Genomic DNA, 27288 nt, shown 5'->3' with positions numbered 1-27288 from the left:
GGATTGCCCGTTGCTATCCCGGTCTCACGCATGTGCACGACAGAGCCGGCTCCGTCGTACGCATGCGGTCTGGGCCACCATCGACCCGGTTGCGAGCTCTCCGAGCTTGCAACTGGGTCTGAATCAAGCCCTATGTTTGCAGCAAGATTTTGGAGTGGCGTTCCCATTCTCAGGGGCAAACACAGGATTTCTAGAGAGGGTTTCCAATTGCTTGATTTTAGAGTGAGTGTGGATAGTCCATGAAGACAGCATAATTAGCATTTTACCAGCTATAATATACGTAATTCTAAGTATACTATACAGTAAGTCATAATTCCGACATATACAAGACCAGCGATCACAATAACCCATTAGATGTGGCATTAGGGCCATCCTACCTGAGCTAAATGTTTTTATTTCAGATGTGGGCACCATTCCAGAGCATTGGAGCAAGTCCAAGATAACAACACTGCTTGTTTGACGTAGGCAAGATGGGCATGTACAGTATATAGCATTGCAATGTTGGATTATTGAATTCTTTAGGATAAACAGCACAAACAAATGTAATAAAATTACTTTCGTTTTACCTTAACTTAAATAAATCCATCAAATTACATTTTGGGTGTAGTTTTCTAAATTAATCTTTGCCAAAAAAAATTCACATGTACTTTTCACCAATGTTACTTAAACTTACAATGCCAAATATTTTAGAAATTTGCCAGTTTGTTAGTTTTGGCAATAAAGAGACGAAAGACTTGGACAACATGTGAATCACATAATCTAAGGCATTTGCCAGTTTAATAGTAAAATACATATTTATTATTGTATTTATATTAGTTGACAATACATTATTATTTTAGAAGTCATTTATTTGTCATTTTGTAAACTAGGAAAAAGTTATTTAAAAGAAAGGAATCGTGTATACGGTAATTAAAATAACAAAAAGAGATGGATGTTAGACAGACTTGTGGCTGTCTATTATTATATGCAGAACAGTGCAACACGTATACAGAGGCCCAATGATAGATAGAGTGGCCAGCTGATGCTAAGTGTGTATATCTTGTATGCACATTTGTTTAGTCATGCTTTACGTCACAGATGATCTTGCTTGGATTTTGGTGGGTTTAGTCTAACAACTATTTACAATTACACTTATCTACATATCTAAATAGAAAAGTGTTTAAAATAAAATGAGTGATTGATATGCAAGATCCAATAATCTATACACATTTATATTTCTCTAGGCTTAGAATTGGTCAGCCAGGAATGTAAGATGGACAAATATCTGAACGTCTCATAGTCTTATGAACATAAGATACTTCAATTGAATTCAATGCAAATTTCATTCCACCTGGAAAAATACTCTTGAATGTTTCACATTTCTTTTTTTTACAAAAATAGTAAAGGATTTGCAGACTTTAGGGAGAAAGCTGTGTTTATTGCAGCGTTTACCTCACCTAGCTTACTGTTTAACACTATTTAACACCAATCAGATAAATAGTTGACAGTTTTTTTTCTATTGAAGCAGATGAACTTTGACATTATGTGATATTTACTTGATACATGAAGTCTAAGTTATCTTTAGGGCTTACTCACATCAACTGAGAGCTGTCTCTACATTAATAAGCATTGAATGAATGCTCTGTTTGGATGTTCTTATATTGCAAATTCAAACACACCCAAATATCTTAAGAACATGTATACACATTGGTTTAGGTATATGCCTTTTTTGGGGGGGATTTGTTTAAATAATGCTTGGGACAGTGCCAAATGATCCAATATGATCTAATCTAGATGTCCAAATTCACAAATACTTTGTAAAACGGTGAATAAGTAGATGCGTTAAAAAGGCCATTTATTACCCACCCCGTGCCGTTACATAAAGCATTTCAAGCGTTGTACTGTAGAATGGCTGGTGACTATTTCTGATATGTGCTAAATGTATTTTTTAGGACATGTTTTGCTATTTTACTAAATATACCCAGCATATGCAAATTTGGCAAAGTGAAGGTACGGCAGGTGATTGCAAGGCATAAGCACGCCCACTATGTCTTGGGTGCATATCACTTTGTGTATGCAGACACCCACCAGCCTGTCTTAAGACTCCCACTAATGCATATAATCTCCAGGAAGTGTATGCAAGCATCGGTACATCGGGTACCATCGAAAGCAAACGCAGTGCTTGAGGTTGACTATACCCTACTTCAAGTACTGCGATCACTTGGGTGCAAAAGATAGCCAGGTGATGTGTTCAATGACGCTTCCTTTTAATTATGCACGCCTCTGAAACGGCGTTGAGACACTCAGGCACGCCTGCGTTCGCACTTCCACTCGCCCGTTTGTAGTGGCCTGCCCCCGTCACCACCCACAAACGGCTTCTCCTGTCACTCACTCTGCTGTCTATGCGCAGCGAGCGAACGCTTCCCGATCTTTCACACTGGTTCGCGCACATGCAATGCGACACATACGCATGCACAGAATGCGAACATCGGCCAGCTACAAGCGAACGCTTCTTAGCATCTGGATCTGAATCCGGTCCTATGTTATTTATGATTTATAATAATAATATAAAAGTGTTTCATGAACTATCTGTCCTAGCATACTCTGCGCTGTTAATTTTCCGGCTGGCTATGTACTTACACTGCATTGGAAAGAAAAACTGATTATCTATAAAGGTTGATACAGTGACATACTGTAGTTGCTCTGGAATTATTCACATCCCACTTTGGACTTTGGCTCCTTACAAATTATGTTGGGTAAAAGGGGCTGTTCCACAATTATTACACTTAAAGTTGAATGTCATCTTTTGTGAGCATTTACAGTACAGATTATTATTAATTCATCTTTATTGTTTGATACATTTTTATTAAAATATTAAGACCACTTTTTAATGTCAGTCAGTGCTCCTACAAATATTTTTTTTATTGGTTGTACTTGTCGGGGATTCCGTTACACACTATTTGGAGCTGCGCAGTGTTAGATGTGACATTAGGTCACACTGCTTTAGTGGCACTGCACACTGACATAATTTCTGTTCCAACCATAGTACCTGTGGTAAAGGAAAGTAGGATATTCCTATTGACAGGGAAACACATCTCTCCCCAGGTGTAATGGTGCTGGAGTGAGTGACAGCACTCAACTAATTGGTCCAGACAAGTTTAAATAGCTTACCTGACATGCTGGTGACAGTAAATGCTTCACTGTAGTGACCTTTGCTGCTGAGATATACTCATTGTTGATCATGCTATATTATTTACTGTTTTAATTATTTTGACATTGATTATTTGTTTGCTGCCAGTCTTGACCCTGTGAATGTTTAAATGTTATTCTGTCTGTCTCCAGTCCTTTACCTCGGTGTGTATCATTGGACCTGTTTCACAATATTTATTTTGACGTGAAAGTCCATATTTACACTTTATCTGTTCTCATATATTATTATTGGTGTACATTTGTACTATCATATATATGATGCTAGATTTTACCAAATAGAGCTATCAGTAAGTGTGCTAGCTTATGAGTACATCAGTATTATCCACATGCAGCCCAACACTAACTACTGCATACCACTTGCTGTTTGTACATCTATATATATTATTATATCTGATATGGACAAGCATTATAATTTAATTATCTGCCTGATTTGCTTTTGTACTTATACATGTAAGAACATCTCAAAAAACACAAGTGCATATGTTATAATTTAAAGAACCTCCTTCATGTTCATTTATTTTATTATTCTTCAACTACAACTTTATTGATTTTTCAAAGGGTTTGTTTACAATAAATTGTAGGAAATAAAGGTGGGTATAAAAAGAGTGCATATGGGAAGAAGAATTTTTGAGTCAAATAAGCAGTTACATAGAAATACAATAAACAAAAACAAAAATCAAAGTTGATAAAATTTCAGCATCAGCATTATTGTTAATCTTTGAGAAAATGTGTATGTACAGAAGTATTTATGCATAACATAAAAACACACGCAAATACAACAGATAAATATATAGAAAAACGAAGACATACGGTAATTCTGTATTGTTCAACATACAGTAACTGTAAAGTGACAAATATGTGGTACCCCAAATATATTTGTGAATATTACAATAGAGGTGGTTAATACAGGCTTGTTACCTGGTTGCAGCAAGATAATAGTATTCGGCTCCTTGCTCTGACATTGTTCTTCAGCAGCACCCTTGAAGTGCCCTCCTTCACATCACAACAGAGAGGCAAGGAACCCCACCTTATATACACACTTGTATAAGTGCAACAGGTCTACTCTTTACTTGTATGCAACATATATTGGAGAAGTCAGAAATTAATATGCTTTAATTTTGATTGGACACAGGAATATATATGCTTCTGGCACAAGTATGTACTTTTATAATAAATATACTGCTGACACAGACACATATGCTGGCCATACACTAGTACGACCAGCATAAGATGCGATTCATACATTTCATACGATCATACGTTTCCCTTAAACTCCCCTGCAGCTCCCTGGCAGTCCCAGCCATAAGATTTGGTGCATTTTTGACACACGATGAACATACGATCTGACATACAATCACTCGCCCCTATACGACTGGTTGTGATACGATCGATCGTATGTCTTACCAAAAACATGCGATCATAACAGATTTAAATGATGCTGCTTGGACGGTCAGACACACGATGCATCGCATGCGCAAATACACGGCATGATCTGCATACCGTTAAGACAGATAATATGGGCTGCACGTCTGATCATAAGATATGCTAGAACATCGGCGGGAGTGCGCATTGGATCATATTCCTACCTAAATACTACACGATTTCCACACAATGCGTCGTACAATGCATCTAAAATCGTGTAATCGGCCTGAAATCGTGCTAGTGTATGGCCAGAATTAGGGGCTGATTCAGACGAGGACGTAGATATGGGACGCACAGATGGATACCAGGGAAGGGCTCTATAGCAGCATTTTCATAAAGTAAATGATGGATGACCATCAACAGCCAATCTATTGATGGTCATCCATTATTTACTTTAAGAAAAATACTGCTAAAGAGCCCTTCCCTGGTATCCGTATGTGCAAGGACTAAGTTGTCCACTTTCAGCATCCGTAGGCATTAAAATACCAATTGATGCATCTGTTTTGGTTTTAGCTTTAGCAAAATTACCCTAAAATGTTTTGGTGTTGGCAAAACCATACAACTATACAAATAATGGACTGCGCTAATGGTGAAATAGGTGCGTGTATTTAGTAATACTTGATTGAAACAGAAAAAAATCTCTGAGTACGGAGCAAATCGCATCAAAGAAAGGGTTAATTAAACCACAGGCTATTTTTGAGAGTCTGGGCTGAACCTGTCCAGCCACCGCTGAGTGTCAGCACAGGCTATCTATTGTGAGGAATACCTAAACACCCATGCAGTTTGAGAGAGCACAGAGGGAAGTACCCAGTGGAAGGAGGTGTATTATACGGCTATAGCGGCCGTATTGAACTTGTATGCCGCGGTCTCGCCTAGTGTCGGAGGAAGGACACCAACTAGCAGTGCACTGCTGCTCTTACAGAGCTATCCTGCATGGGAGGAGAGATGTGGTGTGCACACACATGCTGTGGCAGCACCATCTAGATAGATTCTGTCTATATTTATCATCTAAAACCCACAGACTGGTAAGGAGGTGGAGTATTTTACTCCATCCTGCCGGTGAACACACCATACCTCACATATTTTCCAGATGTTACAGGGACTATTGCCTTTTTAATCCATAAACATAAAGGTTATCTCGGACCTATAAAAATCCCAACATATGGTATATATCTAATTAATACCGAAGCCGCATAGTGGAATTACGATAATAGCATCTATTTTTATAATTATATTGATCTTGTTTTATTTGTGATTTATTTTATTTTATGGTATGTGTTTTTTGCTTATTAAATGTTTTTATTAAGAGAAGCCTTAGTTTGATTTTTGTTCCAAACAAGTATTACTATATACACACACCTGTTTCACCATTAGCGCAGTCCATTATTTGTGTAGTTGTGTGTTTTGTTTATGCCTGCTGGTTGCTGGCTAAATTGGACTAGCTACATATATACTAAATTTGTATACTAAATAAAAGTGCAAGGATATTGAGTTGTTAGGTTTCTGACAAGCTAGATTTTCTTTGTTGGCAAAACCACCCTCAAATATTTTGGTTCAGTTTTGGTTTTGGATTTTTTTTGTTTAAATAAAAACAGCTAAAAATAATGGCCCTGATTCAGAGCCGGACGCTCTGACCAGAGCGCTCGCTCTGAATCAGGGCCCACCTCCATTAAAATGGAGCGTCCTCCTGGACGCTCGTATAGCTGTGGGTCACCACCCACAGCATATACGAGCGTCCAACAAGATGGTCGCGATGGTCTTGACCATCGCGACCATCGGACTTGCGAGTGAAACCCTGTGGTCGGGTTTCTCAACCGCAAGGCCAGGAGTGATTTTGGCTCTATCAGAGCCAAAATCACTCCCACTGACATCACTAGTGATGTCAGTGGGGCCGGCTTCAGACGGTAGGCGTTCCCATAGGAACGCCTCCGTCTGGCAGGCACGCCCCCGGCACGCCCACCAAAGGGGGCGTGCTGTCAATCAACATCGACAGCACACCACCTTTGATGCGAGACTCAGAGCGAAGGAAAGTCCTTCGCTCGCCGGGTCTCGCGCATGTGCACGTCGGAGCTCCCTCCGTCGTGCGCATGCGCAGTGGAGAACATCGACCCACTTGCGAGCGTACTGCCGCTCGCGAGTGGGTCTGAATGACCCCCAATGTAACTTGGACTTGTTTTTATTCCTATAGCAGCTATTCCCAAACTCTACCATTGTAGTTCAGGTTTTAAGAATATCCATGCTGGAGTCCAGATGGTTAAATCAAATTGACTGAGGTACTAATTTAAGACCCCCATACATGGTGCGATATGCACCTTGCAACGCGATGGCCAATCCGAAGGCCGACATATCGGGCAGTCCCCATACACGGAGCGATCCGCTGCCCAACCACCCGATATGCCGGCAACCCCTCCACCACCGGCATAGCGCTGCATGGGATCGTACGTCGCATCTCCAAAGCAAGTGAATATACAGTAAGATTTGGAGGTGCAATGTATGACCCCACGGGATCATAACAGATTTAAATGATGCTGCTTGGACGGTCGGACACACGATGCATCGCATGCGCAAATACACGGCATGATCTGCATACCATTAAGAGCGTGCACTGGCCGATACCATGCCCACACACGGTACAATCATACTTGCCTACCCTCCGGATTCGGCCAGGAGTCTCCCGAAAATCGGGTGCCGCTCATGGCCCCCCGGAAGGCAGGCAAGTCTACCGCTGGCCCGTCCACCTCCCTCTGTTGCAGGGTAAATCCCAGGCAGCAGGGGGGTCGGTGATGCGATTCAGCACGATTTGTGGCCTCGCTCCCTGCTTCACAATGCCATTAATATCAGCATTGTGAAGAGGGGGCGTGGCCACGATGACGCTATCGCATTGACACGCCCAAGCGCCGCCCCCATATTTACGTAATTTACAGTCCACGCCCCCTTTTACAGCGACCCGCCCCCCTGCCGAGAATGCCCGACAGCTCCCTCCCTGAAGGAGGGAGCGAGATGTCGGCAAGTATGGATACAATATAGGAGCGTTATCGTACCAATCCGTCGGATCGGCTGCTATATCGCACCGTGTATGGGGGCCTTAAGTCCCCTGTGCACAAGCATCAATAACCTTAAAACGTGGACTGTAATGGCGGAGTTTGTGAACCTCTGTCCTATAGTATTATTAACATCAATAACTTTTCCAGTAAATTTTGACCGCCTCACAGCACCTGAAATCATGAGGGAGGGACTTAAATGCAATCCAAAGTACACAGGATCTGGTTTTTAAATCCAAGTTCCGAACTTGGTGAGAAGATCTAAGTTGGGACTCAGTTCTACTCTGAACCATAAAGTGGTCTGAGCTAGGACTTGGTTCATCTTGAAACTCCAAAGTTCGGGTGCGTTTGGTTTTCATCAAGACCGAACCACTCATATCTACTTTAGATGCAGCATCAAAACTTTTAAAAACCCTATGGCAGGTGCAGTTCTCTTAAATGTTATTCCGAGTATGGGCTCATGTTAGCCAGAGTATGGCCTCCTGTATGAATGATTGAGCATATGTATACACATCCACTTTCACTGACACGCTCATGACAATCAAAACACCCATTGTAGTTCAGGTTTTAAGAATATCTGAACACTGATTACAGCGGCCCTGTTCAGACGGACATTATGCACTTCTATAGGGCTGGTGCACTGTCGGATGGTGCGATCCATTGCTGCGGCAATAGCATAAAGGCACAATTGCTCTGCATAAAAGACACAGTCATGGCTGCATTAGCGTCAGCCTCTGAATCAGGCCCATTCTGTGCCTTTGGACTAAAACAGCACAGCTCTGCTCTTGCAGCTTCCACTGCTCTCAGAAGTCCCTTCACAGCAGATACTCATCCCACACAGCTTTGGTGAGGTCCTTTCAGCACGTACAGAGGAGTATCTGTAGAATGCCAGCTTCCAACATGCTCCATTACCAATGGACCAGCTTGTTCAATCACTGTTTAACACCGCTGCATACAGAAGACACTCCGCTTTCCTTCAGTGCCTCTTTCTCTCTTCAATGTGCAAGCTCCAGTCTGGATACCTCCTAGCCTAATGGGGAATGTAGTCCTGGGGGTTACTGTGGCAACTGTCAATTACTGTGATTGCAGATATGCAGGGTATCACAACTAATACCATACCTCCCAACATTTGGAAATTACAAGGAGGGACAGGTCACGTGCCGGAGGAGCGGGCGTGGCTTATAAGAAAAGGGATGGAGCCTATGAAAAATGGGGCGGAGCCTTACAGCTTCCCCCATTTTCATCACTTTGGGGGCGTGCCTAGCACTCTCCGAAAGTAGGCAGTCCGCAAACATGAGAACAGATGCCGTGCGCATGCATACTGCATCTGTTCTCCTGCACACCCACAGCGGTTTGTGCTCTCCCCAACTTCCTCCCCACCGCGGGACATTGCGGCCCGCGGGTGGGACTGTGGGACAGTCCCAGAAAAATGGGACTGTTCTGCTGGATGCGGGACAGTTGGGAGATATGTAATACTCAGAAAATGAAGATGAGTTGAGTGTACACAAAGTGTGATTTTTCACACTGCACATGCGTCTGAGGGTTCCCGAGCGTTGTTACAGATCTGCTTGCTATTCAGAATCACACAAAAGTCGTCAGGATTTCCACTTTGGCTAAATGGATGTAATTGGGCAGCAATTGGCTGTTTGTGAATCGAATAAGTGTACCATGGGAGCGTGCCCTGGGTGTTGAGATGGAGTTGCGAGCTATTTAAATTACATACAGAGATCTGACTGATTTCAGACAAATCTTTTGCACCATGGCAAGGGCTGGTGCACTGCAATCCATGCTGATAAAGATGATGGTACAGTACTTAAACAAATGGTTGCAGTGCAGCTGCAGAGATGCGCCCAACTCATCTGAGTTTGCAGAACATGTTGCTTCATCTCGGATAAGTATAACTTGTACTTTAATTTCTAGTACCGAATTTGTAACACAATGAAAGCCAAGTATGTTCTCAGGAATACTTAGGGCTCTATTTACTAAGCAACAGGTTTTTAAAAACTGACGGTTTTTAGCATTTTTGCCCATGGGAATTAAAATAATAATAATACTGAATGGAAACATTCTGCTTAGTCAATATTGATACTAGTGTTATTAGCGTCACCTTCACCTGCTATGTGTTCCATTTGTATATTCATTTTTTCAGAAATACATTTATTGTTTAAGGGGTATATTTACAAAGCAGCAGGTTTGGGTTTTTGGTCGGATTCCTGGGTGGTTTACATTCTGCTGTCCTTTGCGGCCAATGCGTGCACTGCTAAATGCAGATTCCCGATTATCGGGAATCTGTGCATGTGCAGGACCCAGTCTGTGAGTGTGCAGAATGAGTCCTGCTAAAACGCACGCTCAGGTGGAATATGGAGGGCTCAGGAGGAATATGGACCTCTACTGCTGCACTACTCCGCTATCTGCTACCTGGCACCCATACCTCCATGTTCCTGATGCCTCTAGATTATGCCTACTTCTGGACCTCCAGTCCTCAGTCATCCAGACCCCCTCCTGACTGCATCCTACTCCCTCGCTCCCTTACTGCTGCTAATATCATCTGCTCCCTGAAACTTGTGAGACTTCATGCCATTACTTCTATATTGACTTCACCACTATTTTAATACTGCATTTTATGCCCCTGTGTTCTGATCTCCTCCTATATTTTATCTTCCTGTAATGCCCCACTGTATGTTATCTTTCTACAAATTGCACATCCTGCCAGCTGTAACCTATGTAGTGCGCCCCAGATGGCTGCCCTGGCTGCTTCCTACATGGGCAGGATGGGCAACATGTGAAACTATTTATGCAGTGTGTATCATATTAGACATTTTCATTTATCTATATATTGCTTAGTTCTATGTATTGCTTATCTCACACATTGTAACCTATGTAGTGCACCCAAGATGGCTGCCTCACTGGTACTCTCGTGGAGGGAATGAACAATGCATGTATCTGACAATTTTGTAAGTACCCTGCATCTCACTTTCATACTCTTTTGCTTCTCCATTATGTGTAATCTCTTCAAAGCATTTCCTTCTCCCCCCCAGTGTAATTTATGTAGTGTGCCCAAGATGACTGCCTCATCTGGTACCTTCATGGGTAAAATAGATGATGCTTGGTACATATTATCCAAAATGGCTACAACAATCCTGTATTATGGGCCTGATTCAGAGCCGGACGCTATTTGCGGTCGTTCGTTCTGAAAAAAGGGTTGGCTATTCAAATGAACCGTTCGCTCTTTGCGGTCTGTTCACGCCTCTATGTCTGAACGAGCGAACAAAACTTGCGGACGTTTTTTTTGGAAACTACGCCCCCTGGCCGCTCGCATCCTACGTCCGCTATTTATTAGATTAATCGAGTACATCGACCAGCGTATGAACTGCTCGCTATTCTTGTGGTTGGTTTTTCCTACCGCAATCTTGCGAGCAGTTCTGACTAAAAAATAACCCAGTGACGTGGTCAATGACGCTGCTGTATTAATTATGCACACCCATAAAACGCCCATTTTGACCTTTAAGCACGCCTGCGTTCGGATCTCCACTCCCCGTTTTCAAGCACCTTCCCCTGTTACCACCCATATACGCCTCCTCCTGTCTCTCAAAATAGCAGGCATTCGCTATTTAGCGAACAAAAGATTTTCTGCCGCACTGACTGGTTCGCGCATGCGTATTACGATCCGTACGCATGCGCGGTTGGGCAAACATCGCTCGGAACGAAAGAGCGGCCGCTTACGAGCGGCTCTGAATCAGGCCCAATGTTCATTGGTCTCTTTTTTTTCCTACTTTCTGTCAATTTAAACCTCTCTATTATGTTCTTGATTTTTGTAAACCGCCTTGAGTCCTGCTGGAGAAAAGCGCTATATAAATAAAATGATTATTATTATTATTATTATTATTATTTGGGTGGGTTTTCTGTCAGATTTATTGTCGGGTTTGATTAGAAATGCCTAATCCGACAGGATTTAGACAGTAAAACACGATGGACATCACCATCAGATTTCAATCGACAAAGAAAACCGATGCTTAGTAAATACTGGGGTTTTTAGACTGAAATCCACCAACGATTTATAGGGTTGTAACAGTGGTCGAAGTGGGGTACAGTGGTATGACATACCGCCACTTCCCGGCCCCACTTCATTTTAGATGTGGAAGAGAATGCACCAGCGCTGGAACAGCGGCGGCAATGTGTTAAGATGTGTTCCGCAGGGGACACATCTCAATCAGGGCAGTGGAGGTGCTGACATGTAGCCGGGATGAAGTACTTGGTCCCGGCTGCACTGTAAGCACCACGCGGGACTCGCGGCCGCCAGCCAATCGCAGGGTTCACAGCCGCCAGCCAATGAGAAGCTGCCAAATGGCAGCTTCTCATTGGCTCGCAGCGGCGCCAGATAAACTGCAGTATAGACCCGAGGATCCCGGTGGCTCCACTCCAGCAGCGCAGGTAAGAGAGAATTAGAGGGTGTGAGAGAGGGAATAGAGAGAGGGGCAGACAGAGTCAGGCTAGCTATTGTAGGGGGTGAAAGAGAGAGGGAAACAGTAAGGGCAGGGTGTGAGAGAGGGGAGCAGGCAGGGAGAAGTGTGAGGGGGGGGTTAGAAGTACAATGGTGTGATATGAAAGCAGGGGCCCATAGGGGGGGATTCAATCTCCATACCCCCACCTCTAAATTACCACTTCGAGCACTGGGTTGTAATATATGGCAAACCCGATGCTTAGTAAATTTACCCCTTAGTTTGAATAATAATGCTTCTATGTTATATCCCTTAAGTGATTAGGTGCACAATAATAGTACAGTCTGCAATAGAAAGTAATTTGACTGTGTAACATTTACTATGCCTTTAGCTAAAACTATTGCCAAGATGCAGATTCATTTCATCAGGACGACAGACGTTTTGACTTTCAATCTAAACCAGGTTTCGAAGGAATTCAGTCAAGGAAATAAAAGATTTAATGTTTATTTAATTGAGGAAATAGTCAAATCAAAACCAAGAGGAGCTGGGACTCTGTAAATGCACATAAATAAGGCATGACTTTTATTCTGTGTGACCATGCAAGCACAGGGAGAATATGCAAGCTCCACACAGTTAGTGGCACGGTGGGAATTGAACCCAAGACCTCAGTTCTGTGAGGCAGTAATACTAACCATTACATCAACTGTGCTGCCCAGCACTAATATTGCCCCATCACTTTTAATAGCATATTAGTATGAAATACATACAATGTATGGCTGCATGCATCCAGTTTTGCTGTATGCCTACACAGTAAAAGCTGCAGCCTTGCAACATTCATTTCACCTAATTGCAATGTAGTCTGTGCATTTCATATATTATAGGTTTTAAATGTAAGTGAGAACCCTTTGTTCTTGTATATAATGCAGTGCTATTTTTCAGCAGGAACAAGTAAGAACTCAGGACCTGATTCAGCTTTGGGAATAGAGTAAGATATAGCAAGTAACTGTGCATCTTGGTAAAACCATGCACTGCAGGTAGGGCAGAGGTAAAATGTGCAGAGAGATTTAGATTTAAGAGGGGTGTGTCCAAATTGAAAGCTAAATTGCAGTGTTAAAATAAAGCTGTGCATCTTTTTTAGGCTACATGCAAATGCAGCTAGTATTTATCCCACATGCAAAAAAAATATGTATTTGCATGCCTTGCATTACAGCATGGTTTGTCCAGGCTCACAGTTACTTGCTATATCTTAAGGTGCGACTGCGTACACACGTAACAATTTTTTGGACGATTTATTATTAACGACGTCGTTATCGTTAAGTGCAGTTTCACGGGCAAAACGATGAACAATAACTACCAATGCGCACTCCCGTTTGTAGTTGGTAGTTATCGTTCATCGCCCATTCTGACTGTCCTACATAATGATTTCAGCTAAGCACAGCCATCATCGTTGAGGAAATCGTAAACTACACAAATCGTTACGTGTGTATGCACCATTACCCTATTACCAAAGCTGAATAAGGCCCTCAGTTCCTCAACCTCTCATTAACTATGATGTAATGTCCTTGGCCAAAATGTATTTTCCATAAGAAAAGTTTTATTTTAAAGGCCCTTTTGAGTACCTTATTTTATAAATACTATAACCTATATTTGTTGTTTCATTGAAACAGGTATTAAGCCTATCATGCACATCAGATGACAACAATGATTCCATGTATCACTCTACTCTTCCTATCTTTAATGATCTGGGACCAAACATATTCGCAATCAACAAATCATCATCTTGGTAAGAACCTGGAAAACACTTATTGAGGTCCACAATTATGTTGTATTGTATGACATGGTTCATTTCCTGATATACAGGTACTGGGTCATTTTACAATAATTACCTATGAATCTTGATTGAAAATTTTTAGACACTTGAGTAACATAATGCTGGGTAGCTAGCTCTGTATGAAACCAAGAATTGCTCCTTCTCTGCAAATTTCAGATGCAGAGCGACAAATATCATTTTAATATAAGTTATGCCCCTGGTGACAATACTAGCATATGCACCTGCTTAATTCCAGGCACACATCACATACACTTGCACCCATGTTTTTAACTATTTTTTTTTTCTGTAGCAATAAAACTGCTAAAACCTCTCTGGTACAGCTGAAATAACTCCCCCTTTCATGTATGAAAAAAAAGTGTTGCTAAAATATGCGCACAACAGTATAATCTATGTCTAAGCAATGCAGAAGTCACTTATTAGCACCAGGAGCATTCCCAACCAGGAAATCACAAGCAGTTTGCCAGAACTAAAGGTGCCTACACAATACATTAGACGATATTTAGCATGATTCGCCCGATTTCAACGCATCGGAACATCAAATTGTGCAAAATAGGTGCAAATTATAAAGATGCTGATGCATGTAACCGCGGGTCGTCCATCGTATCATTAGATCTTGCCTACAGCAGGCAAGATATGCCAATCTCATACACGACACACTGGAAATTATTAAGGATGCACGATAGATTGTTTGGTCAGATTGGACACTTTTAAGCACCATATCATGTCCCTGGAGTGCCAAGGAGCTGCCGGGGAGAGTTCAAGGGAAATCGTTCACAATATCACATCGTCTAGTGTGTACCCACCTTTAGGACCATAATTATTATCATAAGCTACTGTATTGCACCTGCCCTGACCACCTCAGGTGAATATGTGTTTTTGTCCCGGTCTGCATGTGTTTATAATTGTGCAAATGTGCTTGGCCTACATTTCAATGCCCCATCCAGTATATCCAGGCACAAGCAGGCATATGTGGTACATTAATTCAAATCTGCATTCTCATAGACCAGGGGTGAAGAACCTTCTTTCTGCCGAGGGCCATTTTGATATATATATAACATTATTCACGGGCCCAGTGCAGGCCACGCCCCTCCATCTGATGTCACACGGGGACGGGGCCACAATCGCTGATTCGCCGGTGATTATGGCAATGCCCAGAGCATCCTGAGGATGCTCCGGGGAGCTGTAAGGGCAGCTGTGTGACCGTCTGAACTGTTCTATGGATACTCCAGGTGGCACTGCTGCATAGATTCTGGCTGCAGGGTGCCATTCTAAGCACCCGGATGTCCAGATGAGTCTAGCACAATAAAGCTCAGAGGGCCAGACCAAATTATTCCGCGGGCCTTATACGGCCCCTGGGCCTGAGGTTCCCCATCCCTGCCATAGATTAAAGTATCAAAAAATTGGGTAAATTTATTACAGGTTCCTTTAACCATATAAAGATAGAGTATGTACTGCTGCAATGATTTGTACATAAAAACTAAAGATCAACACAGGTTATACACGTTGCATTCCTTGTGCTCGGCCATGATATTGCAGCTATGTGGCCACTATAGGTGGCAGATGTCTGATCAGTGTATCTGTAAATACTGTAGCTTGGAGCAATCAAGGTAACCGAAAAAAATGTATTACTAATTCCCAGTTAGCTACATTGTCACCAGTATATCAAAGCAGGCACTGACATTGAAAAAGGTAGTTAGATTGCCTTAAAGGAAACATGTTATTAAGTTACAAAATAAAATGTTCCCTTGTCTAATCGGCCTCAACTAGCCTAAGACATAAATAGGATTTCAGTCCCAGTAGACATCAAATATTTTTTCTGAAATATACATTAACATAATGGCCATCCTTTGGAATTTGCCAAGCCGACTGCTGACTGCACTGATTATCTTTGCAGACTGCCCAGCTGATGTGTTCATTGTTCTAGACACATCAGAAAGCGTTGCTCTCAGAGGACCACCCTATGAATCCTTAGTTGAAAATATTAAGGCATTTGCAATCGATCTTGTGAATCAGATGAACAGCAGGTAAGAACTTAAGGCAAGTACATTCTCATTGAACCATGAGTTATACATTCAGACCTGAAGACATTCTGAGTTTAACCTTTCAGATACAATACAGGCTTTTCAAAATTTGTATTTGAATTACCTTTCTTTACAGGGCAAGAATGAGACAGAAATGTTATAGACTATTTGTCAGAAATGTATAGATTAGAGGACATTATTATAAAACAAGAAGAAATAAATCAGAACTTTAAACGAGGAGTCTATTCATACATAAACCATAATTTTAAAATGTAATCAGCCCCCATCCTTTTTCAGACATCAGAATTTCACAGATTAAACTTTTTTTTTGTAAGAATGGAATTTATACATGTGAATAAAAAGATCTTAATTATCTGCAATAAACCATAACATTATTATTGATATTATATCTATTTAATACTACACTATATTAAAGACACTTCAGGCTGTACTTTGTTAAGCCATACTTACAGATATATTTTACTAAAGCTCTGGAGAGCAGACGCAGGTGTAAGGTCTGCAATGCCAAGGCTGTAGACCCGAGCAATTAGTACCCGCTCCCCACCCCCTCTTAGCGCCCCTCTGGGGGCTGGGCATGGGGATTTCTGTAATTGAGGCCTTAACCCCCACAGGGCAATGTAGTTTACATCACTAGACAGTCAGTACCATAATGTCGTGATTCACTGTTAATTACTTCATCAAGCTCCTTCTCTACTCTCCGGAGTCTGGGAGAGTAGCCTGAAATTTGTGAGTCTCCCTGACATACTGGGAGAGTAGGTACTGTAACTATGTGCTAACAGGGGCGGATTGGGCCACCGGGATAGTTCCCGCTGGGCCGGTCCCCTAGTCCCTCTGGTGGGCCGCTTTGCACTTTGACTGACCGGCCGGAAGCTCTGATGGCCGCTACCGCGAACGGAGCTCAGCTCCGAACGGGCAGCCGTCATGAGCTTCTGCACATGCGCGAAACTAACTCAGCAGTAGTACGTGAATTGGTCGTGGGAAGGCTGCTGCGGATGTCCAGCCACAGCAGCTTTTCCCATAGGCCATTGGGGAGCACGTGAGTGACACCTCACGGCTCCGCCTTTACCTCCAGCAGTCGTCGGTGGCCAGTGCCTGCGCAGGATCCGGGAACAGGAAGAGGAGAAGAACCAGTGCCAGGACAGCCACCCGCGGGACTCAGGCAGTGGCACTCTGTAAGTCACAAGCTGTACCTGGTAGCAGGGCCCCGGTCCTAAGTGAATCGGCACACAGCGCCGTCCCGCGCACCACCTCCGCCCCTTCCCCACACTGCGCCCTCCCCCATTAATTATCAGAGCCGTAGCTGGGTGGAGGGTGGAGACATTTTCCAGCCGACTCCCGGCGCCCCTGCGTGACTGCAAAACTCCTGGCAGAACATGCCAGGAGCTGGCCCTGGTACCTGGGTTCACCTGGAATGAAAGCTGACTCAGAATTACATTCTGATGTTATCCAGATTTTATAATGTCACCATATCTAGGTAATGTCGGTATTATCCCACTTCGGGTGGAAATCTGTAAATTGCACTTTTCTTACTTGACTGCCAGCCCTCAGATAAGTAGTATAATGTGAGTCAACTATAATTCTATCACAGAAATATATTTTGTTTATTCACTACTACATTAACCTGCAGCCAACTTGTTCTTATTTAAGAAGATAAATTAGCAGTCAGCATTAATAAGTATTATAGTATATTGAATGCATTATTGTGTTTTCATTATTGCTAGTATTGCCTATGACACTGAACAATAGAAGACTGATAGATACACAGATGATTGCTAGGCCTTATTAGACAAACTTTTAGGGCAGATATTCACTGCATGTTGTAAATTAAGCACATTGGAGCGTTTTAAACATTTTGATTCTGTATATTAAGTGCATCAGCGTTTAATGTCGGTTATTGTAAGTAGCGTGAGCCAAATATCATGTCTTTGAGTCTTTGTTAATGTGCAAGCTTTGCTTATACTAAGCATGCTGAATGCAGCAGCCTATGGTTTAAGTATCCCACACTGTGATTTTGGGGAGTTGTATTGCTGCTCTGCATTAAAAAGTATTGAAAGAATCATAATTAGAATGATATATATAATTTTCAAGGTGTCCTATGTTTTTGTTTTACTTATATATCATGCAGGGTTGGGTACGGAATATCTGCAATCAGTAAACCAATAGTCAATATCCTGACCCAACTAGTGTCCTAAAATGTTCTAACCCCTAACTCTCCCCCTAACCATCCCCCCTGCAGCCTAATCCTAACTCTTTCCCCCCGCAGCCTAATCCTAACCCCCTTCCCCCTACAGCCTAGCCCTATCCCTCCCTCTAGTGCCTAACCTCCCCCCTAACCCGAATACTTACCATTTTGATGCCGGTGGCTGGGATTCTGGCACCGGGATTCCGACTGCTGGGATAGTAAAAACATCCCATCATGCATTCTGACATCTATGTAGGTTGCACATATAGCAATTAATTGTCCAGAGGTGATTATGCTATTTATAGAAAATGTGTGTTGTGTGTGTATATATATATATAATGCAAACATGCTGGCACTCCATATTATATTGTCATTACTTGCCCAGGTGTCATCCAGGTTCCATGTTCCAAGCCCAAGTATAATTCCAACAAATCGCGGGGGGATCGGGGAGTGTGGCTGTGGACGTGTTACCATGGTTACCATCCTAGCCTGTGGCGTGTGCTGGTGATGTCACCATCCTGCGCCATGAAGAACGCTTGGGTGCACGTGTGGGGATAATAGGAGATATCTCTCTGTGAATTCCTGATATATGACCTGGTATATGACCTGTGAGCATACCTCCCAACATGACTTTCTGGTCCTGGACTTCCCTGGTAAGAGGCGGGGCTGCAGCGCAGTTCAAAATTTAAATAGGGGAGCCACACCAACTGTCATTTCACACAATGCCTAACATCACAGGCTGGGACTCACTGGCAGTTGGTGTGACTCCCCTATTTGAATTTTGGACTGTACTGCAGCCCCACCTCAGGAGCCTCCACCAATCATAAATTACCAGGGAAGTCCCGGACCAGAGCTTTGTGTCCCTCCTGGAGAGGGTCATGTTGGGAGGTGTGTGTGAGTGCCACATCAATAGCAGCGGCACTCACGGGCCTTTAAATGAAGAATGAGTACATTACTAGAGGGGGGTTTCCAAATGCTTGATTATAGAGCAAGTGTCAATCCATGAAGAGGACATAATTATCACTTTACCAGCAACAATATGCGTCATACAAAGTGTTTTGTGTGTATCATAATACCAGCATATACAGGACCAGCGATCACAGTAAGCCATTATATGTGTCATACATGGTGTATTGTGTGTCATAATTACAGCATATACAGGACCAGCGATCACAGTAACCCATTATATGTGTCATACATAGTGTATTGTGTGTCATAATTCCAGCATACACAGGACCAGTGATCACAGTAACCCATTATAAGCGGCAGTAGGGACATCCTGTCTGAGCTGAATGTTTTACTTTCACATGTGGGCACCATTCCAGTGTGTCGACGCAGGTTACTCCCTCTTTTCTTACTTTAAGTGCCTTTATCTGTCCTACATTTACCCTTACATAAATACGCATATCTTTTTTTATATGGTGTGTTTAGTTCTACATTTATAAATAAAGGGTTCCCACATCACTGTGTACTTACAAAAAACATGCATATCTGTCCATCTATCCCTCTATGCATTAATTGGCATATATTTAATATTGATGGTGTAGGTACATTATACCCAGGTGATGGGTCACAGAAGATTTGTCTCATATGCAAACACCTGGTTGCACCCATTGTACGTGTTTAGGTTACAGATCTGGGGTTTAAAATTTTTTTTTAAAAAATTATAAAAAGTTTTTAGAAACAGCTAAAATCATGTAATTTATGCAATCCAAAACCTGAAACTCGGATTTAAAAACTAAATTCTGAACCGTGAAAAGATCAGAACTGCCACTTGGAATTATCCGGATTCATGAAATTCGGGCAAATTTGGATTAGGCAGGATGTTTATAAATGTATTTATTATTTGATAATTGCTATATTCTATTGAACTTCTGAAGGTTTTTATAGTGAGTGAGATGAGCTGATAGAAGGGGAGTGGTATTATGTAACTATGCATGGCCCTTTTGTAGTTATTTGATATAGCAAGCAGCACTATGGCATAGTAGTATACAGCATTGTGGGCCTTATTCTCAGTCAGACACAGTGACAATGCTGTATGCAGTGAAGCAATGTTTTCATCTGGTCTGTACGGCACATACATCCTGATGGTGTGGTACAGAGTCGCAGCACTTAGATGCGCACATGAAGAAGTGTATTAGACATGTGTTGGGCTTTCCTGGGCAGTTATAGGTTTTTGGCTAATCAGACACAGATGTAGCGTTGTATGGGTGTGACACAGACGTATTGCTGAAAGTGGTTGTGTATAGAGAGTTGAATTGGGGCCAAACTCAGATGGATAATCTGCACCTACCATAGGGCTGGTACGACTGATAGTGACATCTAAAGATGCACATAGCATGATTGCAGTGTCTGTAGACACGGACAGCGGGCATCTCAGTCCTTCCATATTAGGTCGCACGGATGTACACCAGGGAAGCGGCATTAGCATATAGTCACAGATGAAACTGAAGCAAAAGACACAAGAAAGTCCCCAACTGCATCCAACTCAGAATCAGGCCCTATGAGGTAAGATACTGCCCCCCTCAGACCACGCCCCAATTAGGGCTGCTTCCATAAATTTCCCGGGCTGGTTTTCCATCCCAATCCGCCCCTGTGTGCTAATATGACCAACACACACCGAAGTTTTCTCCTTCTGCTTTTTCATTGTGTTGGGTCTTAGCTGCTCACAGCTTTTCAAGGCAAGTACTCTCCAAGCAATAGCAACTTCATTAGACACCTAGGTAATCATATGATACAAGGGAGAAGAGCTTCAATAAGGGTTTGGTCACAAAACATATATTTTACAGAAAAGACTAGAAAGTATTGTTGTCTACTAAAAACAAAAAGACATTACTACTCCATATTAATTCTCTGTAGTCAGACCGCTCTTATGCGCACTTAGTTTCATAGCCATAATCATTACCAGTGCACACCAGCTCTATCCCTGGTGCAAACAAATCATCTGAAGAAGCATAGTTACACATATACACAAGTCTGCATAACTCGCAGTTCTGTAGATACGCCATTTCTTAATTTAGCTTAAGCTAGAATGCCCCATAACCTTCGTTAAGTCGCAAATCAAAATGCAAGAGTTCCGTATAAACATTTGCAATTCAAATGCACACACGATATGTCCGCAAAACTTAACTTGCATTAAACTCTGCATCAGTACTAGAAAGGTAGTACCCCATGCTGAGATATATGTTAATACACTCCACTGTGTAAATGCTTATAAATATTGCACAATTTTGAAAAGTCATTTTTCATTTATATGTGTGAGTGACATATTCATTTTCAAAGATCCCCGTCCCCACCAAAAAAAAAAATTGCTAGCAAACCACAATTGTAATAATAAATGTACTCATTAAATAAGCATTGCTTCCACCTTTTGAATAAGGCTATATTAACTTTTAATACTCTTAACACTGAGATGGTGGAGTGTTTGCCCATTTCGACAATGCTAAATTCCTTAAATTAGGTTATGTCATACAAAAATGAGAGAGAGAAAGAGAGAGAAAGAGATGTATATTTTTTTTCACCAAGTTTTTTGCACTGTGCTTTGTATCATTTTCCTGTTTACAGACAAACTTCCTCCCCAGTTTCAGGATTTTGTTCAAGTCTTATCTGTAATGTGCTCTTTTGATCTTTTCATCTTTCCTTGAGTCATGATAAAATTGCCAGATCATGCCTCTACAAAGTACCCCAAATAATGTAATGCTACCACTGTCATACTTTCTCTCTGAAAACAGTGTTTCTTGGCTGGGGTACAGTGTTTGATCTATTCCATGCGTACCATTTAGTTTCACTTTAGTGCCATCAGAACACAAAACTTTCTGATGCAACTCTGCAGTATCTTCTAGATCAGCAGTTCTCAAACTGTGGGTCACGACCCCAAAGTGGGTCGGGCCCATCACAGCATGGGGTCGCGACTCACCCACAGCAAGTTAAAATGCCTGGACCTGTTCCACTCCCTGGCACCCGCTGCAGTGTTGATTCACAGCGGTATGCCTGCATCAGCAGTACCCCACTGGCGCCTCCCCGCACTCTGATTGACACCCATAAGACGTCCCAACGTCCGTGCGTCATGTCACCCGGGTGTCAGTCACAGTGAAGGAGTCGCAGCGCTGTCTGTGTAGTTGTAGGAGGTGCGCTGAGTCACTGCCCTGCCCCAGCAACAGCTACTGGCAGCTTTAAATATAGTGTTAAAAAGATAGAACCATTTTGTTATGGTAATTAAAGTAATATGTAGCACTAGGGTCATAAATTAAAGTAGGATGATGTGTATACATTATGCCACTTTACCTCCCTTGTCCATCATCTTCCCTATATTTGTTTTATGCCCGTCAGCTCTCTTATATATTTGTATGCCATAAAATATCTAAGGAAGATGATGGTCCTAAAACAAATATACTGTAGGGAAGATGATGGGCAAGGGGGGTAATGTGCATACATTTTATGCCTCATCATCTCCCCTCCATGCCGATCATCTTTCTATATTTTTATGCCCGTTATCTTTCTTACTCATAATATATCATCTTTCTTGTATATATTTATGCCCACCATATTCCTTTTTATGGCATACAAATATATAAGAAAGATGGTGGGCATAAAAATATATAAGAAAGATGGTGGGCATTATTCATATATCTTTTTTTTTATGAGAAAAATCAACAGTCGGGATGCATGATGCATGACATTTGGGATGCGATGCATCCAGCCACCTTTCGCATGCATACCGGTGTTGATTACGTCGGTATGCATGAAGGAGAACACAAAGGACAGCTCTTTTGGTAAGAGTTGTCCTTTGCGAATGAGGGACTTCCGGGTCTATGACCCAGAAGTCCCTCTGGTGTCATTTGGCGCATGCGCAGAATGACAAATGCTGCGGAGGGTACTGGGAGGGATCTGATTGGATCCCTCTCGCATCACTCTGCGGAGAGAAGCCCTTAGGTTTCTATAGGGTAACGCCATTCCACCGATTGGTGCATATAAGGAATGCAGTCAAAACCCCAAAAACTGAATTTTCAAAGGTTTGACTGCATTTCTCTCATTGCTGCATCCCGCCCCAGATCTTAAAAAAAAAAGAAGAAAAAAAAGTGTTACCTGTAAACATATAGGGGAATTGTTCGGGGGTAACTTGCTGGGGTCCAGTAAAAAAAACGTTTTGTCAGACGGGGTCCCAGAGCAAAATAGTTTGAGAACCCCTGTTCTAGATGATGCCTAGCAATTTTTTTTGTTAAATAAGGATATATTGTTTAGGCCAGAGTTCAGACACTTCTATAAAGGGCCTTTTGTTGTATGACCTTCAGACTGATTGCCCATATAGATTCTTCCATAGACCTCTGTACTCAATCAATGTCACAGTTGACATTACATTAGCCTCTGAGATAAGTGCCCTTCTTACTAGGCAGCTAAGTGTAGGGGGTGGCAAGATCTGGGTAGTGTGGCTTTGGTTACATACTTTTTCCCTTATGTACAGTGGATTACAAAGAGCTCCAAGGGATAGTCAATGCCTTTTCATTGGATTTGTACCCTTCCTTAGATATGTGCTTCTTTATAATCATATCTCCGACTTCTTTGGAATGTCCTTTGGTCTCCATTTGGATTTTTTTTAGTTATTTTGATACAGATTTGTGAGAATTTGTGGACATTTTATGATTATTTTTGATTTGATATTGTATTCTTGTGCATTACTGCTAAGCATACTACTTCAGTCCAAAACAAAATGTTTAGTTCTGAATATTTTTTTCAAGGCACCGTATTAGACAACGGGCCTGATTCAGAGCCGGACGCTCTTTGAGTGACCACCCACAGCTTATGCGAGCGGCCAGGTGATGGTCATCATGGTCAAGACCATCGCGACCATCGGGCTTGCAACTAGACCCTTGTGGTAGGGTCTCGTGGCCGCAAGCCCCAGTGGACTTCATGTTCTAATAGAGCAGGAAGTCCACCTACTGATATCACGAGTGATGTCAGTAGGGCCGCCCACAAACGGCAGGCGTTCCTTCGGCTCTGGCATGCGCATGCGCAGTGGGGGACCAATCGGTAGTAGTGAGCTGTACGCTCGCGAGCAGGTCTGAATCAGGCCCAATGGTAATACATATTGAATTACAGTGTGTCCAATGAATTTCAGCAGGTGCTGTGTGATGTTCTAGGAAGTAGCCTAACCGTTATATACTGTATGCAAGTGGTGCCCAGCCAGGCCATGCAGGTGACATACTGTATGATTATTATTGTTTTTTTTGATACCCACAGCAGTATTGTAATAAGCTTGTGTACAGCTTGTGCAGAGGTGCGGCTTGTGCCGCTGACTTGACAGAAGTGGCAGTACACTGGCTTGTGTACAATATGTACAGATGTGCAGCTTGTGCCGCCTGGATGACACAAGCAGCAGGTGACTGTAGTGCGGACCGTGCCGCCTGGATTACACAAACAGCAGGAGCTGAACAAGGCAGACAGGAAGACTGGATACTCGACTGGAAACAGCAGACTCACAGCTGAATCAGAAACACGTGAAACGCTATCGCCGGCACCTGAGCAGGGCACCAAAGAAAAAAGGGGAACGCACCAATCCTGTCTCAGTCACGATGATGTCAGCCACATGGGAGGACTTACATGCTTACAGCGCGGCGTCTCCATCTCCCAGCAACCAGACTGTGAGAATCGCTATCCAAAAGGAGGTGACTGCGACTTGTGACAGTTGCTTAAATAAAGCAGGAACTACTTATAGAATATCAATTTAGGACAAAATGTCACCACAAGATGGCTGTTTAAAATTTGAACATTAGTATGTGTAGTTATTTATTACCTTAAAACTGAGAGTGCTATTAAATACTGAACTGTTCTTTTCCAAAAAATTGTTCATTTACATGATCTGATAATAAAAAATAATGTAAATCATAGCTATTTAAACCTGATTCAGTATAAATTTACTAAAAAATAATACTGAATTAGGGTTAAATAGCCATTATTGAAATAAATTGATAAAATAAAAAGTTTTAGGTGATTATATATATAAAGAATTGGCTTTGACCCACGGCACTCAAACATCTGCGGTGCCAGTAGTATGTGACCACACCATTTAAATAAAAAAAAATCATACAAACTCAGCACTCACCATTATATTCCAAACTGTACTTTTAATTCCAGGGAGTGTTAGTTCCAAAGTATTGCAATAATTTGTCAAGCTGACCAACTACGTCACGGTCTTCCCATTCTGGTCAGACCCTACACTGACTTTCAAAAATATGAGCATTTGGCTCTAGGTATCACATAGATTTTAAATACACATTATCTTTTCCAATGGAACTTCGTCCTTTAGGACTTTCTCAGGGGCCCCTGAAGAATTCCTAAAGGACGAAATGCGTTGGGATACTGACCTAACCTCCCTACAGTGTGGACTGCTGCTACCTTATGTCCTTGTATTTTGTATCCAATTTTGTTATTCAGAGTCAATTAAATAAAGCAGGAATTACTCAGAGAGTATCAATTTAGAACAAATTGTCACCACAAACTGGCTGCCAGTTGCTGGGCATCCTTTACATAGGCTTGTGACCTGCACTGTGACATCACAATGCATGCAAGCAGCAGCTAGATATAATTGTAGCTCAGATCAGCTATGGGCCCAGATGCCCTGCAGCAGCACTCTGGTGAGAATAGAAATGCTGGGGCTCAGGAGATAGCAGTCTAACTCGGTGCAGAGAGAGGGGTGAGCCCCAGAAGTGGTCTGGGCCCTATATCAGCAGCCCCATTCTGTGCACCTACTGTAGCTACACCCTTGGCTGTGAGTGACAGCTGGTCTTGGAAGAGTGTGTCCGGTGACATACAGATGGGACCACATACATCTAGCCTCCTTGTGCATTAAAAGGCCCTTCTAGTCGCGCCATGCCGTGGCGTGACTCGGTAGCGCCTAGCGTCTTTTTGGGCATCTTCAAATGCGTCTTATTTACACAACAATGTGACTAGATAACACAAGCAGCTTCTGCTGATTTAAATGATATTCCTATGTTCTGTGAGCAAGTGTCAGTGTATCTGCATGCAAAATGCTACGTTTCAGTGTCAGTGGCTGTAACACTGTAACGTAGCATTTAGCATGCAGATACACCCACAGTCACACACAGAACATAGGCATGCTGCATATCATTTTAATCAGCAGAAGCTTGTGCTATTTAGTCACATTGTTGTGCAAATAAGACGCATTTGAAGGTAGAAAGACCCTCGACGCTACCGAGTCACACTGAGCTCCCGCGTTATGTGTGGCGCAACTTGTAGCGCATGGAGGAGAGATGTATGTGGGCACATCTGTAATCCTTTCCTTTCAGTAGATTGTTGGATCCCCAGATGATTGGACAAATGTGTACCCATTTTAAGTCACACAGCATCATATCAGATTAATAATTTTTTGCTTTATTCATTGATTCTAAAATCTAAACCTGCAGATAAAATAGAGGGAGGTCTCTAGAGGGGTAAAGGTGACAGGCCAAAATTGGTTAAATAGTCCCTACCTAAAGTTGTTATTCGGATTATTTTTCTGAAGATGTTAATCCAAAATCCATATCAGTAATCATTATCCAAAGTCACTTCAATAAAGCAGAAATTACTTAGAGTATCAATGTAGGACAAAACGTCACCACAAGATGGCTGCCAATAGCTGGGCATCCTTTTATATAGGGCTGTGACCTGCATTGTGACATTACAATGCAGGCAGGCAGCAGCTAGAGATAGCTGTAGCTTAGATCAACTCTGGGCCCAGATGCTTTGCAGCAGCACTGTGGTGAGAATAGAAAAACCTTGCTTAGGAGATGGCATTGTAACTCGGTGCAGGGAAAAGGTCCGAGCCCCAGAGGTGGCCTGGGCACTGTAGCAGCCCCATTCTCTGCACCTATTGTAGCTAAACCCTTGCCTGTGAGTGGCAGCTGGTCTGCCAAAGATTGGAAGAGTGTGTAAGGTGACACAATCCTTTCTGTAGATTGTTTCAGAAGAAGCAGATTTGAGATCTGCTGCAAAATTGGTCATGTGTGAAGGCATACATTGGGTGTTAAATCTGCGCCAAGATCTCCAGTAGGATTATGTCAACAGTCTGGTCTGGAGTTGGAACCCCAGAGAATTGGACAAGTGTGTACCTATATTAAGTCATGCAGCGTCATATCAGATGGATAAT

General features: G+C 42.4%; 2 protein-coding genes across 2 annotated transcripts in view; one reads left to right on the top strand and one right to left on the bottom strand.

Moving 5' to 3' along the window:
* The window catches only part of LOC148535362 (uncharacterized), a 242115-nt gene that overhangs the window by 24507 nt on the left and 190320 nt on the right, over positions 1 to 27288 (top strand). The window contains exons 2-3 of the mRNA XM_088462674.1: positions 13759 to 13874; positions 15817 to 15946. Coding sequence (XP_088318800.1) covers positions 13784 to 13874; positions 15817 to 15946 — 221 coding nt within the window. The 5' untranslated portion in view covers positions 13759 to 13783. The remainder of the gene's footprint in view (positions 1 to 13758; positions 13875 to 15816; positions 15947 to 27288) is intronic.
* LOC148535363 (collagen alpha-4(VI) chain-like) overlaps positions 1 to 27288 on the bottom strand; it is a 423891-nt gene that overhangs the window by 374742 nt on the left and 21861 nt on the right. The gene's annotated exons all lie outside the window — the stretch shown is intronic.

This window comes from Taudactylus pleione, unplaced genomic scaffold, assembly GCF_031769625.1.
Source record: "Taudactylus pleione unplaced genomic scaffold, aTauple2 ptg000053l, whole genome shotgun sequence".
Classification (NCBI taxonomy): Eukaryota; Metazoa; Chordata; class Amphibia; order Anura; family Myobatrachidae; genus Taudactylus; species Taudactylus pleione.
This window is presented reverse-complemented; position numbering and strand designations above follow the sequence as displayed.